The sequence below is a fragment of the Equus quagga genome, chromosome 19 (genome assembly GCF_021613505.1).
Source record: "Equus quagga isolate Etosha38 chromosome 19, UCLA_HA_Equagga_1.0, whole genome shotgun sequence".
NCBI lineage: Eukaryota > Metazoa > Chordata > Mammalia > Perissodactyla > Equidae > Equus > Equus quagga.
In genome coordinates this window covers 7,027,915-7,051,004 of record NC_060285.1, presented here as the reverse complement: position 1 = coordinate 7,051,004, position 23,090 = coordinate 7,027,915, and the positions used below count along the sequence as shown (strand labels likewise).

Below are 23,090 nucleotides of genomic sequence, written 5' to 3'. Positions count from 1 at the left end.
ATGAGACGATGCATCCTGCGCCTGAGCCCTGGGCTGCGGCTTCTCGCTAGGCAGCCCCTGGCTTGCAGGACGCCACTCTGCACACCCTCGCTTTCAGCAAGGACGCCCGCCCTGCGCTGCGGCCCACACCTCGGTCAGTGACGAGACCCGCTAAAAACAGCCCGGCAGGCACGGCAGCGCCCTTCAGACGGACCCTGGCGGGAGACCAGGAGCCCTCGTTCCCGATGACGCGTCACAAAGCTTCTGTAAGAAAGCAGGCCACACCGTCTGCCGCAGCTTTTATTATATTCATGTCTACAAATTAAGCTTTTAAGAAAGATTCACAAAATATGCAGTTGAAACCACATTTCTGGTTCATCAAATTTCACATATATTTTACTGTGAACAATATATTCTAATGCTGTCTAAAACACAGCCAAATTATTTTTCTTTATTCATTTATACACATTCTATAATTTTTTGAAAACCAAGATTAAGATAAAAAAATATTACAAAACTACCCAATTACAACTACTGTTTTCCCAAATACTGAGGTGTTTTCCATGGTGCATCTTCTCACCTTATTCATTTTTAATTCTGTACACTAGATCGATTAATAAATGCACTTAGGGAGTTCTCTTACATTTCTCATAAATTCAAACAGCAATACCCGTCAAAAGATTAATCCCCCCGGTGATGCAGAAGCTTAGGTTTGTTAAAAGCACTCACTGGAAATTATTTTGAAATGTATAAATCATATAAGATAAACAATTTACAAAGGGACAGACGACTTGAAACATTATTTTGCAATCACCTTAACATATGGAAATACAAGCGATGCAGCCTGTCAAATTAGACGCCAGTCACGTTCAGTCGCTTGTTTTTATTCTTTGCTGCTTTTTAATGAAACATGCGCTGTGAGCTTTGTTTCTCCAGGCCCAGCGAGCACCGGCTGCTTCTGGCAGCCCTCAGCCCGTGAGCCACACAGCACCAAGACCCCCACGTGAAGGCTCGTGGCCCATGGCAGGCGGGGGAGCCCTGTCCCCAGGCCCCTGGAGGGACTAAAGATTCTCAGGAAATAAAGCAAGGACATGCCAAAAGGAGGACACGTGCAGGAAGTGACACCAGAAATGACAATACAGCTTCCACTACATTAAAAATAAGAATTTCTCAAAAGAAATATTAAAAATCAGTAATGTACATACACCATGTGAAAAAGTAGCAAAACGATCTGCAATGTGGGCTGGTCTTCACTGCAGTCTGCGTTGTGGTCACTGGGTCGTTTAAAGAGGAATTTCTCCAGGAAACAGAGCCCAGACATCAGTATTAAGAACCATAGCGATCCTAGAGAGAGAACCACAGTGAGAGCTCACGGACACAGTCAGTTCCTCATTCTCACACACGCGGAACGCTCAGCATTACCAAAACTGACGCGGCAACGACACAAAGCTGCGAGGGCCTGGCATCTGATACCAACGCCGCCCCCGAGGACGCAGTGACTGAAGCGGGCGCTGCCACAGCCGCGGCTGCCCAGTGCTGAGGACCGCTCGGATCAACATCCTGCCTGTGGCCACTGTGTCTGAGGCTCCCTGGGCTGTGGGAAGGACTGCGAGGCAGGGAGCAGAGGATCTGGGTGTGCAGGGCCAAGTGGGGGGCCCTCTTGGGGGCAAGTACGACGGGAGGCCAGCGGAACACATTCGGAGTCTCAACCCTGAAATTCTGGTTCAGCTGAGTGATCTTGCAGAAGCAACTTAACCTCTCTGTGCCTGTTTCTTCACCTTTAAATAGGGATGATCATCCATGACATTGGGATGTCACCTACTTGGAAGGACTGATGTGGACTCAGCTGACCGAGGGGACATGAAAGGGCTCTGTGAATTCTAACCACAGGCTGTGTTAGCAGCAGCAGGAGCCCAGGCTGCAGGAACTCCCCACAGCGGGCCCCACGCCCTGGGAATCCCTGAGAGGCACCCGTGTCCACGCAGATGAGGTCCTACTCCTGAGGGCCGGGTTTTACATCAATGGCAGCATCCTTCTAAGATGGCATGAGCAGGACGGCTCCCGAGATCAGCCTCGCGGGCGACCCGGACGGCCCGAAGTTGTTACGTCTGAGGATGCTCCATCCTCACCTCATTTAAGAGACTGAAATTCCATCAAAGACCCCACTTGGGGAGCAGTTAAATAAAGTCTACATATTTTCACTCACCAGAATGTGGTTTCTGAATAACTTTTAATTATATGGAAATGCTTATAATGGAACATCGTGGAGAGAAGGACATAAAACCATATATACAATATAATCCTTTTTTAATTTTAAGAAGATATGCCTAGAAGTCTAGAACTAAAACAAAACATACCAAAACATTCACATAAGTTTTCCCTGTGAGGTGGGATTATAGATAATTTTTATTTTCTTCTTTATATTTCTCTGTTCCAACATAGGGGAAAAGCGGATAATGGTCTGACCATTCCTGCAACAATTCCCCTGGAGTCATATGTTAGAAAATTTGAGCAAACATGACACCATAATTTCTGGTTTTCATGGAGTCCTGGGTGATGCAGTGGCCAGCATATAAATCAGTCACATCAAGTCTCGCTTTCTAGCAGTTGAAGAATGATCCAAATCTCATTTTCCAAACCACGAGCCCATCTCCCTCAGCCCACGGCACCCGGCTGCACTGACCTGAATGGAAGTCATGACCCCGTTGGCGAAGACGGAGAGCTTCCCGGCCACGGAGCGCACGCCCTGCTTCAGCTGGGCCATGTCGGGCGCGGTGGGCAGCACGCTCGCCAGGTTGTAGTTCCCTGCAGCAGAGCAGACGCTGGCTCGTCACCATGCCGCGAAGGGCACGACCAGTGCCCGGGGCCTCGATGACTTTCGAGAATGTGGGCCCTCCCCTCCTTCTTCCCACAGGCAGCAGCCATGGTCAAGGGCAAAGGACCCTGCAGTGCGGTCGGGACTCGCGCTTCAGCGCCAGCCCCACCGTGAACCAGCCGCAAGGATCCCCGTGAGGCAAGATGTAGCACTGGCTCCTAAGACCATCTTGGTTCAAATATGGGCATGGCCACTTCCGAGCTGGGTGCCTTTGGAGAGGTTCCTTACCCTCTCTGGGCCCCCATTTCCTGTGGGTGCTTAACACAGACAGACAGGTGAGCATTCATTAAGTGACAGATGGCAGACATCTGTGGTTTGTGTGTGCTCAGCATCCTCTCCCCTCTTTCAGTAAAAACTTCCTTCCTTCCTTTGGAGTGGCCTCTCCATCCCAAGGGGTGGACACATGACCCAGGCCTCACCAATCAAAGCCTTTGGAATTCATGCATCCTCCAGCCACAGCGTCTGCTTGCCTGGTTATGGCATGGACGAGGCCAGCGGCCTGTGACGGCGGTGCCCCCCTCGCTGCTCCAGGAGGGGCCAAGGAGGCCTGGGCAGCGCAAAGGGTGGGCTCGCCCAGAGCGGCAGGCTACATGGGCGGTGAGCCTGTCCTGCCGCTGTGGTCAGACTTGGAGCCCTGGCCGCTCAGGCCAGTTCTCCCGGGAGAGGCGAGGCTGGTGCCAGCGGGCTCTGCTGCTGAAGTGTCAGCTGCCCCGAAACAAACAGCATATGCCACCAATGCAGGTGACACGCCAGCGTCATCACACAAAGGGTCCCCAGCGCTCACAACCGGGGCTTCATGGTGAACTGTTGACACAGTTGTCACAGGACATGGGTGGAGCTCGGTGACTGCAAGTGAACCCACACCCTGCAGGTCCTCTGGGACACCAAGCCCAGCTACTCCCTCAGCTCCACACATGACCTGTCTACATCGCCTGCCCCTTAAGCAATAGAAGCCAGGTCCCTTTCCAAGAACAAAACAGAACGGACGCGTTTATCCTGCCGCACAGACGCCACCCAGGAGAGACCCACTGTCCATGTGCAGCCCTGCCCGGGCGCCACGCGGGGCAGGCCCAGGCTGGCTCTTCCCCTCTGCCCCAGCTGACGTTTCAAGCTCCGTAGGCCTCTGCGATGACAGAGTGGAAGCCCAGCCCAGTGACGGGATCTGGGTTCAAATCCCAGCACAGCCACTTACCGGCGGTGCCACCAGCCTGTAAAATGGGTCTTTACAGCAAATAAGGAGCCCGTGGAGCCTGAGCACAAAGGGACAGAGTCACAGCTGCTCCATTACAAGGCGAGGTCCACAGTGGCCAAGCAGGTGTGGCCCAGAGGTCGGCAGGGGTGACCTTGGCAGAAGTGCCCTCTTATGAGTTTCCAGCTTAAGAAATGTTTAAAGAGGAGAGCAGAGCTGAGGCAGGACAGCTATGGGACCACAATCCCTCACAGACAACATTCAGTCCCCAGGTGTCCTGAGATGGCTGCCCCAGTGTCATTCCTCCCCTCCCCTTCTCTGCACAGTACTCCCAAATTCTAACCTTTGCAGAAAGGTGTGTCCTGGTGACAGAGTTCTGGTCAACGGGAGGCAGGGAGAAACGACTTACAGGGCCAGAGCATGCCCTTTGCCTCCTTCCTGCTAGCTGAGATGCAGATGTGATGGCTAGAGCTGGAGTAGCCATATTGGGCACGAGGTGAAGTAGAGAATGGAGGTCAGGAGTAACAAGATGAAAGGGGTCTGAGCGCCTGACTCGAGGACACACCAGCCCTGACCTGCCTCCCCAGAACTGGACGTGAGAGAGAAAGCAGCTCGGCTCCGAGTTAGCCTGTGTTACTGTGCGCCTTCACCGCTTACTAATCCTCACCACTGGTCTAAGCTCCTGGGCATATAAGCAACTCTCGGCACCTCCTGGAGCAGGCATCAGGTCCTGGGCAAGGAGGCGCCCTCCTCCCTCTCCCCTGCAGGTCTGCTGCCCTGAGCTTCACGGGCTCCAGACTGGAGGAAACTGACCACGGATCCCCCGTGTCCCCCTCTGGTTTCTGGGAGCTGTGTGTCCTGAAGGCTGCCCCGGGCAGCCGCTGGATAGGCTGGCGACAGCTCTCCAAGACCGTCCAAGTGTGCTTGGCCACACAATGGCCTGCAGGATGTGGCAGCGCATGCCACTTCCTCAGGAAGAAAGAGGCTCCTTGACCCGCGGACTAGGTCAAGTCCCCCATTTCCCGCTACGGGTTCCCGTAACACCCACAGTGGGCCTGGTGCTGAGGACTCCAGCGCGGACCTGCTCTCCCAGAGCGACGCCTCCTGGGGCCGGCAGACAGTCATCGGCCACAGCACGCGGTGAAACCCGGTGGCAGTTCGAGGCCGCGCAGCGGTCCGGGCGCGAGAGGCCTGGCCGGGCCTCTGCTGGCAGCAGTGGGGGCAGGCGCGGGCGGGCCGGAGCGCCCTGAGGAGGCCTACTGCCCGACGGGCCGTCGGGGGCAGGAAGAAGTTCAGGATGGTGCCCAGCTTTCCGGCCCGAGAGCCAGGAAGCGGGGCTCCTCCCTGAGACGGAGGCGGGGGGAGCGGGCCTGCGGGCAGAGCTGCAGCCGCGCCGGCCCCGGCGCACGGCTGGTGTGGACGCCCTGCAGCCGTCAGGAAAGGCCGGGTGTGCTGTGTAACAACCTTTGCGTGCCGGCTGCGGGGAGGGCCGGCAGGGGTCTGCTCGTCAGTCCCTCGGATCCAGGCCCCTGGGGCACCTCTCAACTTGAGGAGGCACAGACCCCACCACAGGGAAGGACACAGACGACGCACACTGGCTCTCGAAGCTCCAGCCGAAGAAGGACATGTTGCTGCTGCGCACCTGTCTCTGGCCCTGCGGCATGACAGCTGGCGGCAGGTGGCTCCTCAGCTCCTCAGCTGTGCTGGAAGAGGAGCTGGTGCAGTGGGGACCACGGCGCAGCCTGATGAGGGGTCCCCTGGCCGGGGCCCCCACTTCCAGAGCTCGGAGGTCCCCCGTCCTTTATTCACTCAACACACACTAAGGCTTCCGGCCGCCCGGCACTAGGCTGCGGAGATGAGGCCGGATGGGTCCCGCCCCTGAGCAGCTCGCGGCCCGTCGGTGGAGATGATCATCGGATGGCCGTGCCCCGGGGGAGAGCACAAGGTGGCGAGAGTGTGCAGGGGCCTAACCAGGGAAACGAGAAGGAACAAACCTGGAAAGCCCGACGGGGCTGTGGGTCTGACAGGTAGGGGAGCCAGGCACAGCGCAGTACTCCTGCCTGAGGACAGAGTCCAAACCCCCAATAGCACTTTGAAAGATCATTCTGGGAGGAGGGAGAAGAGGGGAGAGGGAAGCCCCGCCCGGAGGCCCAGCCTTGGGGGACCTGCGGTTAGGCTCCCTCCCGAGAGACCAGCGGAGCGATGGTCTGTGCAGAGGGGCGGAAGGTGGAAGGGCCTAGGACGACCTCCAGGCTCGTCAAACAATGAACTGTCAGGAGAGTATCATGTACCAATCTCCCTGGAACGGAGACAAATCAAGAGAAAAAGGATTTCCAAGGCCACATGAACAGCGAGTGTAACAAGGACCAGGAGCCCTGCAGCCACAACTCCCCTCACACGCTCGGCAGCTACAGGTTTGCGAGAACTCATGAGCATCCAGTTTGTATAAACACATCTGGGTTGGCAACGCACAGCTAGGACGTGTGACAGACACACTTAGCAGACAACCAGACACAGTCACCGGACTACAGCCCAAGGCCCTAAGGAGGCCACCGTCCTGGACTCCACGCCAGAGCAGGGGGGAAGGAGAGCGCGGCCAAGGTGGCTCAAGGGACCCTCAGGATCCAGGGGACGACAGCCACGGAAGCCCGCACAACGCACGGAGCGAATGACAGCACAACGCACGGGGCCCAGGACAGAAGGGTCTGCGGCGTCCCGGCACCAGGTGGGCCTGCTCGGAGTCAAAGAACCAGAACTGTTTTCTTGAAAGAAATACACCAAGAGGGGCAAGCTGGGTTTTAAGCTTCTTTTGTTCCAACGCTGCTCTCACAAAGCTACTTCTGCTCTGCTGTTTGGTGCCCTGAGTGGCTCCCTCCCGAGGCAGTGCCCAGCTGACGGCAGCCCCACACCCGCGACTGACCCTGCTCTGTGAGAGCGACCACAGGCAGTGACGCGGCGCCGGGCCCACTGCAGGTGCTCACGTCTGCTCCTCACTCGGTCCCTCCAGTACCCAGACAGGGAACAGCCCGTGGGAATTGTCAGGGCTCCTGGTTGAACCACGTCCCCGGGAAGTACCTCACTTCACCAGGAGGCATTTCAAATTCCGAACCATGCCCCCAACTGCACCCCAGAGAAACGATAAAGCCATTCTGCCATCTCCCCAATGACACTGATGTTTCACAGAGAGGGAAACATTCCAAGATCAGGAACACGGAACAGTTTCTTAAAACAGATTTTGCTCTTTGCTGAAATGCACTCTAAATAAAAAGTAAATATTTAATAACAGCTGTTCAATGCTCTTACATTTAGGCAGCTATCAAGGGCATCTTTTACAAGCTTGATGGAAAGTGCGGGACAAGGGAACCATGGTCAGAGCCACTAGGGCTGGGAATGGGGGCGGGGGGAGGGGCAGGCGCTGCCGAGCAGCAGACCGGCCCACTGGGGAGGGGCGAGGTCTCTGGGGTCTAGCACCTAGGGTGCACCTTACTGTGACTGTGAGTTCCCACGGACGGAGTTTGTCTGTCCATGAGGACATGAGGCCAAAATAATTAACGGATCTTTGTTCTCTGAAAGGGGACAGGAAGGTAAACATAGGCTGGTCACAATTTTCCATCAACAAGTGGAAAGGCCGCTCTCATTTGATCTCCAAGAGGTTTTGTCAGCATACAATAATGTTTCCAAGTGAAACTTCCAGTAACTTGAATGACAAAAGCACACGCTGCTGGGGATGATTTTCAACACAGTAGGTTCTCAAGGACTGACCTGCCCCCCGTGCCAGGGCTCCTGTGAGGTGACCAGCACTGACCCACAGGGGGAAGATGGGACTGCTGAGACCCTCCAAAGGGGCCAAGCTCCCCTGCCAGGGGCGGTCAGAAAAGGAAGCTGCCCGGACAAGAGGCCAGGACATAGAAAGTTTGGAGATGCGAACACAACCTGCCCCCTCAGACTCAGGGCAGGAAATGTCCAGTCAGAAAGCAGCCTGGCCAAGAGCAACAAGCCCCTCCTGCCTGAGGTCAGGGGGCAGAGCACAAGGTGCCCCCAGCCCAAAGGGCACCATGCAGCGGCCGAGATCCCAGCCCCTGCCGGTCTCTGAGGTCAGCACACCCCTCGGCGCACCGGCACCGCCTGGCTAGCACGCCGCCCCCCCCGCCCCCCCACCGCAGCACAGCAGCCTGGCAGCACACACTGCACCGAGGGCCACAGTGGGCCTTCTAATGCCCCCAAACCCCGACACAGAAGGCCCCAACACTCAGGCCTGTCCTGTGACCTTCTCTGCTGCGTTTCTCTCCGGACTCAGAAAACAGTTATTCTCTGTGGCTGTAAGACCAAGGGGCTGCCCGCGTTGGTGAGCCCACGCCCACGCCCCCTCCTCCAGGGCTGGAAAGGAGGCGGTGCGGGCGGTCCTGGGCCTCGGGCTTGTCTGCTAAGGAGTGGCTCCTGAAACGGCCTCAGAGGACACTGCCTCTGTAATGTTGGCGGTGACATGAGAGGACACATGGCCCTTCCCTAACCCCTTCAGCCCGGCTGAGGCCCGGGTGGGACCCAACCACGGCTCTCCTACTGGGCACAGAGGCACAAGCAGAGAGGACCATGGTTCTGACGTCCGGGATGCGCCCGCGCTCTGCGGCTCCCTCCCCGGGGCTCCCAGACCTCTCACTGGAGTCTGGAGCCTGAAGAGAGGAGGGGAGATGGGAAATTCCTCTCCGCCTGCTTGTTTCCAAAGCTGCATCTGTCTTCCTGGAAGACGGGCTGGTGTAGGCCCCCGTTCTGGCTGCTTCTGCCCACCCCCGGGGCCCAGGACGGCCTGGGCGGGCCCACCCTGTGACAGACACCGAGGTGTGCCTTACACACAGCACCTCATTTAAGCTGCATTACAATCTTGTGAGGTAAGTATTACCCACCCATTTCACAGACGAGGAGACTGAGGCTAAAAGCGACACAAAATACTTGAGGTCTCACAGTTAGGGAGTGGTCAGCGCCACACAGGAGCCTGGGGCTGCCCACCTCCCAGGCTGTAACCACACAGACCCAGGCGCCATGTTCACACTGTGCCAGGAAACACTCATCTGTGACAATGTTTCAGGAAGACGACTTGCCGGGTCACTTGGGGGATGTTGCTTAAATTTCGTGACTTGTTTTCCCCACATTTGAAGCCTAGAATAGTAACTTCTGCTCTACCTGACTTAGAGACTAGATAAGAACATCAAAGGATGGTTGCTAACATATCGTGGACAGGTAAAAAGTCCTATCCGGAGAAGGTGCATTCATGCGGCAGACACAATGGCAACCAGCCTGGTTGGCACCCCCGTTACCTGCTGTCTGCTTCCTCTGCTCGTCGAACAGATCAGCCGAGCTGATGGAGGAGCTGGCCGAGAGCCTCTCCAGCCGCGCCCTGGTTTCATACTAGAGGGGACGGGAGAAGGAAACGTCAGACTCCAGATACCAGGAACAGTTTCACACAAAGAATCACTGAAGAGCTGTCACTCGAATGCATTTGCCCTCCCCAGGCGCCCTCTCCAACAGTTGCCACTATCATGGCTGGGCCAGGGGACAGCATGACACTCACATTCTGCAGATCACAGGGGAACAGATCAACATACAACCACGGCCAACGACGGTCAGTGCGAGGGGAAAACCCAAGGGCAAGGCAATGACATCTCTATCGTGGGAAAGGCCACTCCAACAAGCTCTCTTCCAACATCCATTACGTGATTTTATAACTGAAGTCGAATGTCATCAACTTTAAAACAAGGCAGATTTTTAGGGGGTGGGGGAATAGCCAAGTGGCAACTCTAAATACTCTCAAAATGCTGGCGAAAGCTCTACCACCACAAAATAAAAGCAGTACACTCTAGGAACCAGTTCTCTAGATAGTCCAAGAAGCCTAGCATGACACCTATGTCCAAGAGTTTCGTGTAAGCCCACCAGCACTTCCGAATCAGAGGGAAACCTTAACCCTCTCCATTTTCACTGGAGTCTCACTGCTTAGCAAGACCCCACTAAGGTAAGCTCATTAACATTTCTGAGAAAAGAGGCAAGAACCTGAAAATAAACATATCTACCCTCCAAAACCATCTGTATACTTTATTCAACTATGGCTAAAATTATTAAGTAAATTACAGCTGTATCAAACACTGCCTGAAATTCTTTCTAAAGATACTGAACGGTTTTTTGTTGGTGAGTTGTAGAGTTCTTTATATATTTTGGATATTAACCTCTTATTGGATATATGATTTGCAAATATTTTTTCCCAATTGGTAGCTTGTCTTTCCATTTTGTTCTGCAGAATACAACTCAACAACAAAAAAACAAACAATGTGATCAAAAATGGGCAGAGGATCTGAACAGACGTTTTTCCAAAGAAGATATACAGATGGCCAACAAGCACACGAAAAGATGTTCAACATCCCCAATTATTAGGGAAATGCAAATCAAAACTACGATGAAATATCACCTCACACCCATCAGGATGGCTGTTATTAAAAAGACAAGAAATACCAAGTGACGCAGAGAACATGGAGAGCAAGGAACCTTTGTGCACTGCTGGTGGGAGTGGGAATTGGTGCAGCCACTATGGAAAACAAGTCCTCAAAAACTGAAAATTGACAAACCATGTGACCCAGCTATTCTACTTCTAGGTATTTATCCACAGAACACGAAAACACTAATTTGAAAAGATATATGCACCTCTATGTTCGTTACAGCATTATTCACAACAGCTAATACTCAGAAGCAACCTAAGTGCCTATCAATGAATGATAAAGAAGATGTGGTATATACATATATACACAATAGAATACTACTCAGCCAAAAAAGGGACAAAATCTTGCCATTTGTGACAACATGGATGGACCTTGAGGGTGTTATGCTAAGTGAAATAAGTCAGATGGAGAAGGACAAATACCATATGACTTCACTCATGCGTGGAAGACAAAGAAACAAACATACAGATATGGAGAACAGATTGCTGATTGCCGGGGGAGGCGGGGTGAAGGGGCACACATGTGCGGTGGCAGATGGTACCTAGACTTTCTGGTGGTGACCAGGAGGCAGTCTATGCACAAGTTGAAGTATGGCATACACCCGAAATTTACACAGTGTCATAAATCAACGTGACCTCAGTAAAACAAATAAAAAGATATCGAATGGATGGCTACTCAAAACACTGGGAAAGGAGTAAGAGAAATACGAGATACAGTCCCATTTCCCATCGCTCCTTTGGCTGGGGCAGCGAGGTGGGTGACTAGTCAGACGGACCGGGGTTGCGTCTCGGCTGCAGCACAATGGGGCCAGGGTCCTCTCAGCCTGAGGCCACCTCACTCAGCAGCCACCACCTCCTCTCACATCTCCCAGGCTGCTGCTTGCTTCCTGCTGTATGGGGCCGCAAAGAAACTCTCTGAACACTTACATCAGCTTGGGCTTGTCTTCCAAAGTACATATCTGATGAAATGGCCTTGATGTTGCCAAACTTCTTCTGGGCCTCATCTGTATTTTCAGCTGGCTCATAGTCTGGCTTGCGGCGAGCAGTGGGTCTACAATTAAAAACAGCCAAAATAGCGGTGACATCAGCAAGGTGGTGGAATAGGAGTTTCTATCATCATCTCCCTACAGAACGCTGATTTTGACAATCACCCACAGACAGGAATGTCTTTGTAGGAGTCCAGGAGTTCAGCGGAGAGGTTCCAGCACACCACTGGAGGAAAAAAATCCAAGACTGGATGTACTGAAGAGGGTAAGAGAAGCAGTTTCACTTTGCCCATTCACCCTCCCCCAAGGCAGCACAGCTCAGTACCAAGAGAGATCCACCAAGTCCACGATTTCTTCCATGGGGGAAAGTGACAGGGTGGCGAGTGGGTGCCCAGTTTCCCCAGCTGTGTGGGACATTGCCAAGGAGGCCCACTTTTTTTTTTCATGCCACCCAAAATACTGAGGGGATGATCTTCATGGCTTAGGGGCTTGGAGAGGCTGGAAGCATAGCAGCCAGGGCTTGGAACTCATCAAAGGCATGGGAATCCTACTAACCACTTCGTGGACTCCAGGAGGAGGCCCACTCAAAAGCTGCGGGATACACTCTGCCTGTGGAGCCTCCAACTGGCCCACAGGCACCCTCCAAGGCTCTGTGTGCCTCACTCACACCCCCCCTCACAGCAGGCTCCCTGTGCATGCCCCCAAGGATGGTGAGTGCCAGCTTTTGCAGACAGCTAGTGAGCATGCACAGAAAGCTAGCCCAACTCTGTGGGATTGGCAGGAAGCACACAAACTTGAGCATTTTAGGGCACCATCCTAGGGAAAGCAAAGGGGAGGCTCTCAGTACCTGGCCTGGCTTTGTGGGATCAAGAGAAGGCATACCATCTTAAGAATTCACCCCCAAAAGGGAACACAAAGTATGGAGTGGGTGCATCCACAGCAAAGGTCTGAGAAAGCCTCGGAATCTCTAGCAGGGCTGACTGTTGAAGGTATTTCTCTCCCAAAGCCAGTCACTAAAAACTGGGGGAGGTGGCTGTTTCTACAAATGCAAAGACAGCAACACAAGACTCCAAGGAACACGAAAAATCAATGAGACATGACACCACAAAGGGACACAATAATTTTCTTGTAACTGACCCCAAATAACTGCCTGACAATGAATTCAAAATAATTGTTTTAAGGAAGCTCAGCAACCTATGAGACCACAAGTACACAACTCAACAAAACCAGGAAAACAATACACAAACAAAATGAGAAGTTCAACAGAGAGACAGAAATAAAAAAGAACTGAAGAGAAATTCTGGAGCTGAAGAAGACAAAGAATGGAATGAAAAATGCAATAGAGAGCATCAACAACAGACTCCAGAAGCAGAAGAAAGAACCTGTGAACTCTAAGACAAGACATTTGAAATTACAGTCATGTGTGGCTTAACAACAGAGAAATACATCGTTAGGCAATTTTGTCATTGTGCGAATATCATAGAATGTATTTACACAAACCTAGATATTATAGCCTACTACAAACCCTGGCTATACGGTTCTAATCTTATAGGACCACCGTCATATATGCAGTCTGTTGTTGACTAAAATGTCATTATGCAGCACATGACTGTATCCAGTCAAAGGAGAAAAAAGGAAAAAGAATGAAAAAGAGTGAAGAAAGCCTATGTGAATTATGGGACACCGTCAAGAAATTAATTTACACAGTATGGGAGTTCCAGAAAAAAAAGAGAGGGAGAAGGAAGCAAAGCTTATTTAAGAAAATAATGGCTAAAAACTTCCCAAATCTGGGGAGAGACATATGGACATCCAGGTACATGAAGTTCATAGGTCCCCAAACAGATTGAGCCTGAAAGAGGTCTTCACCAAGACATATAATAAAACTCAAATATCAAAGGCTAAGAGAGAATTCTGAAAGCAGAAATAGAAAAGAAACTCAGCACACACAATGGAAGCCCCACAAGACTATCAATGGATTTCTCAGCAGAAAGCTTGCAGGCCATGAGATAGTGGGATTAAATTCTCCAATCAAAAGACACAGAGTGGCTGACTGGATATAAAAAACAAGATGCAACTATATGCTGCCTACCAGAGACTCACGTCAGCGTTAAGGACACACATATGCTGAAGATGAAGAGATGGAAAAAGACATTCCATGAAAACGGAAACCAAAAGAGAGCAGGGATAGCCATATTTATATCAGAGAAAACAGATTTTAAGTAAAAAACTACAAGAAGAGACACAAGTCATATGGTGATAAAGGGGTCAATTCGTCAAGAGGATATAACAGTTGTAAATATAAATGCACCCAACATCAGAGCACCTGAATATATTAAGCAAATATTAACAGATCTAAAGGGAGAAATAGATAGCACTGCAGTAACAACAGGGGTCTTCAACACCCCACTTTCAACAATGGAGAGATCATCCAGACAAAAAAATCAATAAGGAAAATTGGGCTTGAACTATACTTTAGGCCAACAGACATATAGGGAACATTTCATCCAACAGCAGTACAATACACAGCTTCAAGTGCTCATGGAACATTCTCCAAAATAAATCAAGCGTTAGGTTACAAAACAAGTCTTAACAAACTTAAGAAGACTGAAATCATATCAAGTATCTTTTCTAACCAATATGGTATGAAAGTAGAAATCAATAACAGGAGGAAAACTGGAAAATGCACAAATAAGTGGAAATTAACACATTCCTGAACAATCAATGGGCCAAAGAAGAAATTAAAAGAGAAATCAAAAAACATCTTGAAACAAATGAAAATGGAAATACAACATATTAAAACTTCTGGGATACAGCAAAAGTGGTTCTAAGAGGGAACTTAATAGAGAAAAATGTCCACATTAAGAAAAAAGAAGTATCTCAAATATGCAACCTAATTTTACACTTCAAGGAACTAGAAAAAGAACAAATCAAGCCCAAAGTTACCAGAGGAAGGAAATAATAAAGATCAGAGCACAAATAAATGAAATAGAGACTAAAAAAATAATAGAAGAGATCGACAAAACTAAGAGCTAGTTTTTTGAAAAGATAAACAAAATTGACAAGCTTTTAGCTAGATTAAGAAAAGAGAAGACTCAAATTAAAACCAGAAATGAAAACGGAGACATTACAGCTGATACCACAGAAATACAAAGGATCCAAGAAACTACTATGAACAATTATACGCTGACAAATTGGATAACGTAGAAGAAATGGATAAATTCCTAGAAACATACAACCTATCAAGACTGAATCATGAAGAAATAGAAAATCTGAACAGACACAAGTAAGGAGATTGAAGCAGTAACCAAAAATCTCCCAACAAAGAAAAGCCCAGAACCAGATGGCTTTACTGATGAATTCCACCAAACATTTAAAGAATTAATACCAATCACTCTCAAACTCTTCCCAAAAACTGAAGAGGATGGAACACTTCCAAACTCAATTTACAAGGCCAGCATTATCCTGATACCAAAGCCAGACAAGGATACCACAAGAAAAGAAAATTAAAGGCCAATATCCCTGATGAACATACATGCAAAAACCTTCAACAAAATACTAGCAAACTGAATTCAATAGTACACTAAAAGGATCATAAAGCACGATCAAGTAGGATTTATCCCTGGGATGCAAGGATGTCTCAACATACGCAAATCAATAAATATGATATACCATATTAACAGAAAGAAGGATAAGAATCATTTGATCATCTCAATAGATGCAGAAAAAGCAGTTGACAAAATTCAACATCCTCTCATGATAAAAACTCTCACAAAGTAGGTGTAGAAGGAATGTACCCAACAGAACAAAGGCCACATGTGACAAGCCCACAGCTAACATCATACTCAGTGGTGAAAAACTGAAAGCTTTTTCTCTAAGATCAGGAATAAGACAAGGGTGCTGCCCATTCTTGCCACTTCCATTCAACACAGTAGTGGGAGTCCTAGCCAAGTAATTAGGGAAGAAAGAGAAGGAAAAGGCATCCAGATCACAAAGGAAGACATAAAATTGCCTTTGTTTGCAAATGACATGATTTATCTACAGAAAACCCAAGACTCCACCAAAAAACTGTTAGAACTAATAAATGAATTCAGTAAAGTTGCAGGATGCAAAATCGACATACAAAAATCAGTTGCATTTCTGTCCACCAGCAATGAACTACCTGCAAGAGAAATTAAGAAAACAGTCCTATTTACAAGAGCATCAAAAACAACAAAATACTTAGGAACGAATTTAAATAAGGAGGTGCAAGACTTGTACACTGAAAACTATAAGACACTGATGAAAGAAATAGAAGATACAAATAAATGGAAAGCCATCTTGTGTTCACAGATTGGGAGAATTAATGTTATTAAAATGTCCTTACTACCCGAAGCGATCTACAGATTCAGTGCAATCCCCATCAGAATTCCAATGGCATTTTTCACAGAAATAGAAAAAACAGTCCTAAAATTCACATGGCACCACAAACGACCCTCAACAGCCAAAGCAAACTTGAGAAAACAAAAAGAACAAAGCTGGAGTTATCACACTTCCTGATTTCAAACTGCATTACAAAGCTATAGTAACCAAAACAGTATGGTGCTGGCCTGAAAACAGACACACAGGTCACTGGAAACAGAAAGGAGAGCTCAGAAATAAACCTATGCATATATGGTCAACTAATCTTTGACAAGGGTGCCAGAAACACAATGGGGAACAGACAGTCTCTTCAATAAATGGTGTTGGGAAAATATGCAAAAGAATAACACTGGACCCTTATCTTCTACCACTTATAACAATTGACTTCAAATGGATTAAAGGCTTAAATGTAAGACCTGAAACCGTAAAACTCCTACAAGAAAACAGGGAAAAAAGCTTTTTGACATTGGGTTTGGCAATGATTTTTGGATATCACACCAAAAATAGAGGCAACGAAAGCAAAAATAAACAAGTGGGACTATATCAAACTAAAAAGCTTCTGTATAACAAAGGAAATAATCAACAGAGTGAAGGGGCTACTCAAAGAACGGGGGAAAATATTTGCAAATCATATTCTGATAAGCCATCAATTCCCAAGATATGTGAGAAAATCTTACAACTCAACAGCAAAAAAAAAAATAATCTGATTTAAAAATGGGCAAAAGGACCAAAATAGACATTTTCCCAAAGAAGACATACAAATGGCCAAGAGGTATATGAAAAAGTGCTCAACATCACTAATCATCAGGGAAAGGCAAATCAAAATCACAATGAGATACCACCTCACACCTGTTAGGACGACTATTCTCAAAACGACACGAGGTAACCTTTGGTGAGGACTGAGCCCCTGTGCACTGCTGGTGGGAATGCAAACTGGTGCAGCCACTGGGGAAAACAGTATGGAGGTTCCTCAAAAAATTAAAAATAGGAATACCATATATCGAGTCATCCCACTTCTAGGTACATATCTGAGGGAAACAAAATCAGTATCTTGAAGAGATATGTACACTCCCATGTTGGTTGCAGCATTATTCACAATAGCCGAGATATGGAAACAACCCACGGGTTTCTCAATGGATGAAAGGATAAAGAAAGTGTGGTATGTAAACACAATGGAATATTATTCAGGCATAAAAAAGAAGGATATCCTGCCATTTGTGATGACATGGAGGAACCTGGAAGACATTATGCTGAGTGAAATAAGCCAGATAGAGAAAGGCAAATACTGTATGATCTCATTTACATACGGAAACCAAAATTAAAAAAAAAAGTTGAACTCATAGAAAGAGAGTAGAATGTTGGTTCCCAGGGGCTGGGGGGTCGGGGAAAGGGGCAGATTTTGGTCAGAGGGTACAAACCCTCACTTGTAAGATGATTAAGTCCTGGGGCGCTAACGCAGAGCAGGCTGGCTGTCATTAACAATCCTGCACTGGACACTTGACATTGCTGAGAGAGCAGAGCTCAAGTGTTCTCAGCACAAAAACAAAAACAAAAACAAAGCGGTCAAAACAGGTTAAACTAATTTGAGGTTTAGGCAAATGTGTCTCTCATTTATAATGGAAACTTGCGCCATTTTACTTTTTAAAAAGCCTACAGCAGCGGTTTTATAAAAGGATTTCAGGCCACTTTAAAAAGCCTGAAAATTCTAATAAAAAAATGAATAAATATCCAAACCATACAACACTTGAAGGAATTTTCCTACTCAAAATAGGCCTATTATTACATCTTCAGTTCCATGGGTCAATTAGCAGATACTGAGCACATTCTTGGTAGTGCACATAAGACCCTGCTCCACATCACGGAGGATACAAACAGGACGAGCAGGACGACCGCATGTTCCAGCTACCTAGGACAATCCCAGGGCACACCTGTTGTCCCCTCGCACGCTCCACAGTTCCCTGGTTTGGACAATAAATTATACAGTCCTCCATTCATAATTGCCAAAAACAAGAGACAGTTCTTCAACAGGTGAATGGATAAACAAACAGCAATAAAGAGTAATCAATAAAACAGCACGAGTGAGTCTCGAATGTGCTGTGAAAAGTCAAGGAGGCCAGGTACTGCATGACGCCACTTACACGGCCTTCTGGGCAAGGGAGAACGGTAAGGTCAGAAAACAGACCAGGATACAAAGAGTATACTTGAAATAGTAGAACAAAATCATTTACTAGTCTTCAGAGAATTTCCCAGATGCACGGATTCACTCTTTACAATCCCACTGTTTTGCTGTTCATACCTGTCTGAATAGCCTGTGCTTTTCAGAATTGTGTCCGCATCTTTGATGGTCTCTTTTTTCCAATAGGAACTTGAATTGTCATCCCAGCTAGGAAAAGAACTGCTCTTCAACTCCATCGGCTCGTCAAAGTACCTGTATAAGAAAGAGTACAACAGTGACTCTGGAGGACCTTACTGGTATCCACCCACGCGGGGCACACGGCGACTACATTTCCCAGCTGCCCTGAAGTTGGGGGCAGCCACGTGACTCAATCTGGCCGATGCAACAGGAGCAGGCACGAGGAGAGTCATTTCCAAGGCCTTTAAAGTACCCGTGCTCCGCTCGCCCAGCCCTCTCTTCCCTTGTCGGATGGAAGTCGCGCTTCCCAAGCACTGCAGCCTCAGGCAGGTGAGTCCACTGGACAATCAAGGTGCCACCCGGAGGACAGGGAATCTGGACAATCACCTGTCTCCTCAGCTGACTTTTATGAATAAGAAATAAACCATCGTCATGTTAAGCCCTTAAGATCTGGGGGGATGTTTGTCACTGCAGCATAACCTGGCTTGTCTGGACAGCACGGGACATCTTTGAGTACTACCCACTATAGGTTACATATTTCATTTTCTTCAGGTCCAGTTCTGCCTAGTTAGGTAGCCACAAATAATGCTGCTGGGCCTGGAGAACCAACCCCATCTGAGGAGCTCCTTGTTGGCAATCTCCGCCATGTGAGCCACGGTATAAGGCACCATTCCTAACAGTGCCCACCACTTAACAGAAACGATGCTGACTAGCCTCCTCCTGGAGTCAGAGCCGAAGCTTGGATCATGGGCCACTGTACCACCCTGCAGATGCTCTTTCAGTCTGGAGCTCGAAGTGAACTTGATCTCTAAGCACCTCAGAGGAGATGCTGGCCTTCTGGGTCGGTTTATACTTTCATTAGCCGAGCATCACTGAGCAGGGCATTGCTCAGAGAGCAAAATTCAACGGCAGCTCTCAGTCCTGGTGGTGAGAGGAAAACCTCTGAGCAAGAGCAGCAGGCTTTGCCGGAACAGGACAGAGACTGATAGATGAAGTGGATGTGCCGGAGCATTAGTAAGAGGTGACTGTGCCAGCTCAGAATTCATGACAGCTTAGGGTGGAAAAAGCCTGGCCAGATGCTCCTGTCAAAGGTGGGGTTCAAGAAGTTCGGAAGAAAGAGGCAGATCCCATGGCTTAGGTCTTAGGAAAGGAAGGATGATGGAACACAGTGCAGGGCTTTCAAAAATGCCCCCCAGGCTTTCTGCAGAGAGTAAGACCGGAAGCACAGAGCAAACACGGTGAGCACCAGGCCCAGTGTCACGGGAGTCGTTCAAAGTTGGAAAGCCTGGCGTAGAGGGGCCTGCAGTCAAAGATGAATATGAGAGGGCAGCAGGAACCTGCAAGAACAAACAGACCAGGGCCCCAGAGGAGCTGAGATTTGGGGGGAAAACTGCTAAGAACAAATATACTTTTCCTGGCAGAAAACCAAAGGGAGGAGGGATAAGCCTGCCGTGTGAAGCAGATGGTGTGCCTTCACATGGACAACAGAGAAAAAGCCGCATTTCCAAATGTGGCTTCTGCCTTCTCTGGCAAGGAGGTCATTAAGAACAAATCTCGTTACACGGGACTTCTCTCCCCGGGAAGGAAAACACGCAGCGTTCAGAGCGTGTCTGGATTTCAGCTAGAAACTGACCACGCTCTCCCCGTGGCTGAGCAGATGAGGTACAGGCTCTGCTTGGAGGAACAGAGACAACTGGCCCCTGTTGAGAGAAGAGACCAGGACGACGACAAGGCCTGCAGTCACATCAGGGAAGAAGGTTTGAAAGCTGCGGGACGCATGTTGGCCTGGAAAGCTATCTTCAAGTATTTCAGGCACTTATTTGTGAGGGCCCAAGCAAAAGACCTACGACCTATTCACGGAGGAATTTAAATGACATGACACTTAATAAGCACCATGAGGGGCCAGGCACTCTGTGGGGTGAGGCCAGGCAAGGAGGCAGGTCAGTCCCTGACCTCACGAGGCTGGCTGATCCGGCTCAGACACCCAGGAGACGTAACGGAGGAGGCAGCGTTTCTCACGGAGCTGCCCATGGCCTGAACGGTTGCCCTGAGGAGGAGGAGGAGGAGTGAGAGGGGGCTGCACGGCCCTGGGAGGCACTCGGAGGGGGGCGAGCACTGGGCAAGGGGTGTTCAGGACTTTCAGGCTCTTCACAGAGCTGAGGTACTAGCACTTAGGACTTTGTGGATTTAAGGACATATTCTCACTTATATAAGCCAAAGGGCTTCTCCTGGAACACAGGGGCATTGGGTTTAAAAAAAAATGACCAGACTATTCTAAAACCAGGATAGGATGCTGCTAGGATCCTACTAGCAGCACGAGCCTGTCCGGCGCATTCTACGTGCCAGGCGGGAGGCAGCGGGGTCGCTCGTCTTCCGACCTTCTCCCCCAAGGCTCCCTGAGCCCCACCAGTGCAGCAGGCACGCACTGCTTGCCGGGGGGGCAGGAGACGCTCGGCCAGGCTGCCAGCAGCTGGGTGGGAGGAGGGGGGAAGGACCGGCTCGGGGTCGCAGCGCACTTGCCTTTCTGCAGAAACAACCGACGGCCCTGACCTCCGAATCTGGATAGACTTACTCATGTTTTGATTTCCAGATTCCAGCTCTCAATGCTTTTCACTCTTATTTGGGCCCTTTCACTCTGTCTTCATCCAACCCTGAAAACACCCCTTAAAATCCTTTAATAAGAGCACCCAGACATCACACGTGTGATTTACAGCCAGAGACAACTGTCTGTTCCACTCAAGGCCACGCTGACTTTATAAGGCTGAGCAAACTGTCCGTTTCATTATTTTGTACTCAATATATAATTACATTGTTTATATCCTGAAAAAATGGATCTCGATAAAACAAAAACCCAAAGATATGGCTGATCTTACTCTTAATAGAAATGGCACTCTTTCATAATTCATAATATTCAAGTTCTAATGGGCTAATGAACCATTTGGAAGCCACGAGAGCTCTTCACGGAACTAAGAGGCTTGCTTTCCGAGACACCCTGTCTACGTCCCCTCAGTTGCCAGAGTACTAAGAGCACCCTTGTCCTCCTCCTGGTGGCTGGGGCCCAGGAGGACCCGGAGAGGCCCTGATGCTCCCGTCAGACCACCGGCAGGGGGGGGATAAACGGCGCCCCGAGGCCTCTGGCAGGAATCCAGGACGTGTGGTCTGCATCAAGGCACCACCTGCCCCCAGGTTTCAAACCAGAAATCATCGCCTCACAGCGACGAAGGCCGGAGGGCCACCTCTTCTAAGCTTTCGGAGGAGGAGGAGGAGCCTGCAGGAGGCCATCGGGCCACGGGGGCCTCGCGGGGACCTGGAGGCGGTGCCGCGGAAGTTTCTCAGGGCCCGTTCTGTGGGTGACCTCACCTGTGGCGTTTCTCTTTGCCACTCTGCTACCAAACAGCAGTACTGACTTCGCTTAAGATTTCTCTTCTCCACTCTCCCACGCTCTCATCTGAGGGAGATGCTACCGAGCGGCGCAACGAGCGGAAAGCTGGGGTGGAGAAGCCGAGCAGGCGCACGCGGACCGCCGCCCGAGCTCACTCAGCCCCTCCCCGACGGCGCATCTCTGAGCGATCTGACGTGCACGCCGCTCTCAAGCCAAGTTAGTTCATCCCGTAAAAAATGTACTTACGCGCTTTTAAAAGGCATGATTTCGGAGTTCTCTCTAAGTAAACTGAAAGCTGGTGTGCTGCACCGGCTCTTCACCAGAGGCCGATGAAAACCATCCCTGTCTCTGAAAGCACTAACGGGGAACGCCACGAAACTGCTAGCTTTTTTTTGGTAAAATATCTGGGCTTGAAATAATTTGAAGCTATGCTAGAATTTTTTAAGGACAGTTTTCTGTATACAATTTCTTACCTATGAACTTTGATAGGAGAATATATAATTCCACAATTAGATTCTAGTTAATAGTTAACACATATTTATGTCTGCGACAAACATGAAATATATATGCTATATATATGGAAACTCGTAAAGCCCGTGTAATTGCCAGACAACAGTAACGCCCTTTGAGACGTGAGGGAGGGAGCTTCCTCGTGAGCACCGCCCTCCTCTGAAGGCACACATTCGATTTCCCCAAACGCCAAACTTGAAGGTGGCCCTCGACAGGGTTAACTGAAGTTACCAAATAAGAATTAATCATTTAGATGGAGTCACATGTCCTTGAATTGAGTTTCTACATGATAATAAGCTGAACAGAACATTAGTAATCGTCACGCACTATTCACACAGTCTGTTTGTATTACCATTCAACCTTCACACGACCCTGTGAGGTAGATACTGCAGGGATCCCTAACTTACAGATGAGGAAGCTGCAGCCCAGAGAGGTTAAATAACTTGGCCAAGGTCACACAGCTACTCAGTGGCACAGCACGCTTCAGTCCAGGCCTTGGGGCTCCTGGGCCTGCATGCTTCCCCTCCGCTTCTCGGCCGGTGCCCACCTCGAGGAACAGCCCGGGTTTGCTGGGTGCCTTTTCAGCAGGCCTCTCCCTGTGCTGGTCAGGCTTTTGGAGGAACCTCACAAAGCGAGTTGATTCAAAACCTCACAAAGTGAGTTGTTCTCCCCGCTCTGGCAGGCCACTTCAACCTGAACCATGCCCTCTCCATGGTCAGCTTCCCCCCGGAGGTAGGCAATTTGTCCCAATCAGACGGTGCATGCTGACGGACAGCGGCCGAGGCTTCATTCTGGAAGCCCGCTGAGTGCAAGTGTTTTTCATTAACAAACACATGCACACAAATAGCATTTATTTAATGTTATATCCTGCCAGCTGAGACTCCAGAAGCTGGTATTCTGGAACAAAAGAATCTGCTGGAGGCACAGCTGTGAGATA

General features: G+C 49.5%; 1 protein-coding gene across 1 annotated transcript in view; it reads right to left on the bottom strand.

Annotated features, from left to right (window-relative positions):
• Positions 1 to 261: 261 nt before the first annotated feature.
• The window catches only part of ARFGAP3 (ADP ribosylation factor GTPase activating protein 3), a 55,511-nt gene continuing 32,682 nt past the window's right edge, over positions 262 to 23,090 (bottom strand). The window contains exons 12-16 of the mRNA XM_046646481.1: positions 18,205 to 18,336; positions 11,452 to 11,575; positions 9,356 to 9,446; positions 2,663 to 2,784; positions 262 to 1,323 (exon numbers count right to left, since the gene is read on the bottom strand). Of these exons, the coding sequence (XP_046502437.1) occupies positions 1,306 to 1,323; positions 2,663 to 2,784; positions 9,356 to 9,446; positions 11,452 to 11,575; positions 18,205 to 18,336 (487 nt within the window). The 3' untranslated portion in view covers positions 262 to 1,305. The remainder of the gene's footprint in view (positions 1,324 to 2,662; positions 2,785 to 9,355; positions 9,447 to 11,451; positions 11,576 to 18,204; positions 18,337 to 23,090) is intronic.